This window comes from Acomys russatus, chromosome 17 (assembly GCF_903995435.1).
Source record: "Acomys russatus chromosome 17, mAcoRus1.1, whole genome shotgun sequence".
Taxonomy (NCBI): Eukaryota; Metazoa; Chordata; class Mammalia; order Rodentia; family Muridae; genus Acomys; species Acomys russatus.
Genome location: NC_067153.1, coordinates 60,753,607 through 60,759,149, shown reverse-complemented (window position 1 = coordinate 60,759,149; position 5,543 = coordinate 60,753,607). Strand labels below are relative to the sequence as shown.

The window sequence follows — 5,543 nt, the reverse complement described above, 5'->3', positions numbered from 1 at the left end:
CAGGACAGCCAAGACTAGATGGAGAAACCCTATCTCAAAAAAACAAAAACAAACAAAAAACGAATCTGGTCTGGTTCTTTGTGGGGGTGGCTAGCTTAATGATTTGGTTGTGGACCAGTCATTGTTTGTTTTTGAGACAGGGTTTCTCTGTGTAGCCCTGGTTGTCCTGAACCCACTCTGTAGACCAGGCTGGCCTCGAACTCACAGAGAGCTGCCTGCCTCTGCCTCCCGAGTGCTGGGATTAAAGGCGTGCGCCACCACACCGGCTGGACCAGTCATTCTTTTGGTTGTGCTACTCTGAGCCTCACCCCTGTTTTGGGTGCTAAGTATCCCGTCCCTCTCTTCTGTCCCACTAGCATCTTTCAGCTTGCTGGTCCAGGCCTAGGAGCCATTGTTAACTGGATCTTCCTTACCTCGAGGCTAGAGTGGTGGTTTCATAAAGTATTTCCCAAGTCTTGTAGAAGAGCCTGGAAGATGGGCCTTCCCACCGCCCAAAGCCCACACACCAGCAAAGGAAGACAGGATGGCTGCCGCAGCAACAGGGATACACTTTCTTCTTGAGCTTTTCTTTCCTTTTTTTTTTTTTTTTTTTTTTTTTTTTTTTAAATTTAGTTTTATTTTATGTGCATTGGTATGTAGGTGTCAGATGCCTTGGAACTGGAGTTACAGACAGTTGTAAGCTGCCATGTGGTTGCTGGGAATTGAACCCAGGTCCTTTGGAAGAGCAGGAAGTGCTCTTAACCAATGAGCCATCTCTCCAGCCTCCGTTTCTAGACACGGACACAGGTCTCATCTCACTGTAGCTGTTCTCCCAGCTCTTTCAGCAGGATATGGCTAATCCTCATGGGGTCCTCATCCCACAACCAGCCACTGTGAGACAGGGAGGAAGGCCCCTGCAGGGGCTCCTGAGCAGGGCTCCCTAGAGGCCTCAGAGAGGCTCATCTAAGGGTCACTATCTCAGGGTCCTCTTTCAGGGCCAGGAAAGGGGTTCTTCAACAATTATATCGCTTCCTTTTTGGTCAAGAGCAGTAAGTACCCTGGAGGGGAAGAGGGCAGAGTAAATCGTGCTGTGTTCTGGATTCAAGGACCAGAGTCATTGATAAAAATAGAGATTTTATTCCTCAGAGGAAGATACCACTACATAGGTGGGGGCGAAGAGCCACTAATAGCTACAGTGGAAGGAAATGCTGATCTGGTGGGCAAGGGCATCCTTGGGAAACTAGGTAAAAAATAAAAAAGTCAGATAACAAAAAGAGGATGGAGAGCAGAGCAGGGGAGGACCGAGTTGGAATGAAGGTGGTCTCTGCAAACCAGGCTGGGACCCAGCACAATAAATAGTTTTATTTACATAACCAAACGCGTGGCTTTGTATCCACATTTCAGTGCAAATTATTTACACACTGATGAGGAGGCAGGGCAGGAAGGAGTGGGAGGTGGCTGAGGGAGGCATGGGTCACAGCTGTTCAGTGGCTTCATGACAGAGACTGGGGAGAATGGAGGTTTTTCTGCTGGGTTCCCCAACCTCATTTCCCACATCATCACAGCGGCCCTTGCCCTTTCACCCCGGAAACTCTAACTTGAGCTACAGATGGGAGGGGAAGGAAGGCCCCGACGCCCAGGTGTGCTGGTTACAGAACGGAAGGAGCCTGTAGGGTTACCGAGAGAACGGAAGGGGTAAGGTGATAGACAGAGAGGTCACCAGCACGACGCGGACGAGACTGCGACACCTTCAGGAGCTGACACTCCCTCTCCGCCTCAGGAGAGGAATCTTCTTCTCACCCTGTGGCCAGACAGGGGGCAGTGCAACGAGGGGTCTCCCACGAAGAGGGAGGTAGGTAGGTTGGCCAGGGCCCTCAGGGTAGCAAAAAGGGTTCGTGCTGCCTCAGGCAAGTGGTTTGAGGAGTCCCCAGGAAGGAGGTGGGAGAGTTGGGTCACTATGAACCTCTGGAGTGGTTGGACATGTTAGGGTGGGCGAATATCAGGGTCTTGAGTGCCAGAGAAATTAGTCTGGGGAGAACTGAAAGAGAGAGTTCCCGGAGGTGCAACGCTTCATAGACACTCGTGTAGTACGCGCGTGTGCGTGCAGTTGCGGCAGCTGACGTGGCAGCACCAGTGGAAGGTGCAGTTGCAGCGCTCCGTGACGCGCTGCGTGCGCGTGCGGTGGCCCCGGCCACAGCACAGCAACTCGCAGCCGTCCAGCGCAGGAGAGGAGCTGTTGCAAACCCGCCCAGCTGTGCCGGCTGTGCCCAGTCGTCCACTGTACGTGCAGAAGTTGGGCGATTTCTCGAAGTAGACAAGGTCGTGAGGGGAGGGCGGCTTGTGAGCAGGGTTTTCGGGCTCTAGGCGCAGCAGCTCCGCCCGCGAAGCGCGGTTGCTGCCCCGGTTGCCGTAAAGGACACGGGAGGCGCCGTCGAAGCGGTCACGCAGCACGTCTCCCACGGCACGCAGAGTGGGCAGCCTCATCCAACACGTGCGCACCGTACAGGAGCCAGACATCCCGTGGCATTTGCACTCCTGGCGCATCTCAGAGAACACGGTCTAGGGGAGAAGGGGAGGAGAGAAGGAAAGGTATCACAGGGTCAAAGCCAACATCCCACATACCACCCTACTTCCCCATCCCTGCCACGTGCATGTTGTGGAACCCTCGACACAGTCCCCCCCCCCCCAGGTCCAGATGTGAGGGGAAGTGTGAAATGGCCTGCTGAGATACAGACACTCAGTCAAGACTCTGCTCCACGCCAAGAAGTCAGTTTTATTTTTTTCAAAAGTGTGCAATGGAACCATAGCACTACAGCCTATGTGTTGATAGCCCGTTAACCCCTTCTGGTCTGTCAACAACCCAGGGCTCCCCTCCCCCCACCCTCGCAGCCACCACCTCTCCTCTGTCTTCTAGACTCCCACTCTCTCAGGAAACCCCTTTCCTGTGCCTCTGTCCTCGTGGACTGTTACTTCTCCCCGGCCCTGCCAATGGCATACCGACGTGACGTACCGTGCGCCCGGCCTCGTTGTTGTGAAGGTTCATGAGGAAGCGTAGGTCCCGCCCCTTCTCCCCAGAGTCCACGAACTCTCGGCCAAAGAGGCGACCGAAATCGATGTTATCACTGCAGCCTCCCCAGTGCCAGTCGGGGCCCCCAGGGCCGCGCCGCCGGTAGTCACAGGTGCAAGACTCGATGGAGCCTTCGGAGCAGGAGCGCGCTACCGAATGTGTGACCCCGGCGGAGGTGATTGCGAAAATAAACGCTGTTTCCCGGCAGCCTGTGGGTGAAGCAACCCCGCACCAGTTAAGAGGAACGCGTGGGGCCAGCTCAGCACCCTCTTTGGAAGGCTTGGCACCCTGCAGTCCAACACCCGGCCTCCTAGAGAAAGCAGGTGCGCGTGCGCGAATCCGTGACTGCGCTCCTCGCCATGCTTAGCTGAGACTTTACGTGGGACATCTCCAAGAGGAGATCCCAAGTTGAACAACTCTGCATAGCCAAGATCTCTACCAGACCAAACTAGTGTTGGCAGTGCAAACTTTGCTGGGTGCAAAGCACAACCTAGGCCCGCAGAGAGCCGTTTTCCATGCACCTTTGAGGAAGGCTGGGGAAAGCTGTCTGTCGCCCAGCGCCCACGATCCGGAATTCCCTTTCTGTGGATCAGTGGCTCAGAAAAGTTAAAGATCACGCTCAAAACGCGTGGCTGGAAAGAATCTGGCTCAGACCTGTGTTAGCGCAAGGCACCAGGCTGCTTGATCCTCAGGTTGGTCACGGAACCCTGAGACATCTGAGACATCTTCCCTGCATTCGCCCGCCCATGCCCTGGAGCTGACCCTGCTTTCCTCCTAATCCCGGAAGCGTCGCTTTCCTGGGCACCCACCTCGGTTGACGATCTTGCCGAAGAGGTGGGGCCCGGGAGCAGTGGGGCAGTTCCAGCGGCGGTTTCGGAATTGCCACTTGCACTCTCGCACTGCGCTCTGCAGTCCTCCACTCACGCTGTGCAGGATTCCCGGGTTCTGGCGGATCAGTCGCCGCTGCTTCCGGCTCAGTAGCTGCAGACTGGGCTCTAGCACCAGCTGCAGGCTCTTGGAGTCCGTCAGCAGGTTCGTGGAGGAGGCTATGTTCACGATGCCCCTGGTGGTACGCAGAAGGGCTCAGTCTGGGGCAGGGGGCCTGCACCTTAAGCATATGGGGCTCTACCACCCCTCGAGTCTAGTTAGTGGGCTGAAAAGGCGCCATGAGTCCATGTGTCCTAACTCATCCATCCTTTTTCAAGTCGGGCCCCTGAGAAGAAATCCCAGCCCACAGCCTTGCCTACCTCAAAAATACTTAGGAATTCGCCCCTTCCTCACCTCTTTCCAAGCTAATATCTGGTTCTTTGGTTCAAGACCCGAGGGACATCTGAGTACCCAGCACAGTGAGGCTGGACCTGGTTGGTGCTCAGTGGGGGGTGGGCTCTGAGCCTGGTGTATCTGGGCTTCTGCTTGAGAACGATTTCCCCCCACTTCAGCACAGCTGGAGTCTTGGGTTAGTTCTAGGCGAGAGCACCCTGGATGTGGTGAAGTCATAGTGCAGGAGGGAGTCTGTGGGTTGGTGATCCCCACAGCGTGGGAACTGGGTAGGGCCGGTTCCTGGCTCTGTGCCCCAGGACAAGTGGCGACCCCGTAACTAGCTCACTTACCACCATCGGCCACTGCTGTTGGCAGCCGAGGCTGCGGGCAGAGCGGTCAGTGCCAGTAGCAACGTAGCCGAAACCCAGCTGGGCAGCAGCGCCCAGAGCCCCATGACCTGCCTGCCCTGGCCTTGCCGGTTCTGTGCAGCAGATCTGGCGGCTTTGGTTGCTGCCCGCGACGGTGGGACTGGACGCGGCGGTGAGGGCAGTGATGAGAGTTCTGAGGCTGGCTCTAGGAACTCTGGAGGCGGGCTGCAGGCAGCATGGTTCGCTGTCCTGGCTGGTGGGCCGAAGCAGCCACTGCGGGAGGCACCGCCTCTTATAGTTGCGGCTCTGACTGCAATGAGAAGAGGCTGCCCCTCCGGACCCACACTATGACACCAGGGCGCACTGGTCAGGCCCACAGACAACGAGTAGCTAGCTGAGCTGTGGCTCTAGCCGGTCTGAGCAAAGAGCTGACGGGCTAGCCGTCGGGGCTCACCCCCGCCCCCTGCCTGGTGGCCCCCGCCTCCAGGTCTGCACTGGCCGCCGACCCCTCCCCTTGGGTTGGCCTCCCACGCGCGCCGGCCTCACTCTTCTGCACGTCCGGAGCCCGTCGGGGACCAGCATCCGCCAGGGGGCGCGGAGACTATGCGCTGGGGACTACCTGTTTGCAGCCTGGAGTGCCTCCCCACGCGCGCGCGCGGTGGGGCTGTCCTCTAGATGTCAACCCTCCCCCACACACGCTGCGGTCCCTTCTCTTCCCTATCCTGAATGGTGGGATGAAAGCTGTGGTTCTGGCCAGCGACTCCGGGGAGACGCTTCCTCACCCAGGATCCCCGACGGCTGGACAGAGAAGGAAAAGAAGGAGACAGAGCCTGGGTGGAGCTGTGGTCAGGGATTCCCGGGCGTGGGGT

At 57.3% G+C, this 5,543-nt stretch overlaps 1 protein-coding gene across 1 annotated transcript; it reads right to left on the bottom strand.

The window, feature by feature from the left end:
* Positions 1-2,049: 2,049 nt before the first annotated feature.
* On the bottom strand, positions 2,050-4,760 carry Wnt1 (Wnt family member 1). The gene is made up of 4 exons (XM_051159431.1): positions 4,657-4,760; positions 3,856-4,109; positions 2,990-3,255; positions 2,050-2,538 (listed from the first exon to the last, which is right to left on the bottom strand). Exons 1-4 carry the CDS (start codon positions 4,758-4,760, stop codon positions 2,050-2,052), a joined length of 1,113 nt encoding a protein of 370 aa, XP_051015388.1.
* Positions 4,761-5,543: the final 783 nt, after the last annotated feature.

Excerpts from the sequence above, each read along its gene's own strand:
- Wnt1 (XM_051159431.1), bottom strand. The coding sequence starts at position 4,760 with ATGGGGCTCTGGGCGCTGCTGCCCAGCTGGGTTTCGGCTACGTTGCTA. Across the intron at positions 3,256-3,855 it reads CGGCAAGATCGTCAACCGAG|GCTGCCGGGAAACAGCGTTT; the intron begins GTGGGTGCCCAG and ends CTTCACCCACAG. Across the intron at positions 2,539-2,989 it reads ACAACGAGGCCGGGCGCACG|ACCGTGTTCTCTGAGATGCG; the intron begins GTACGTCACGTC and ends CTTCTCCCCTAG.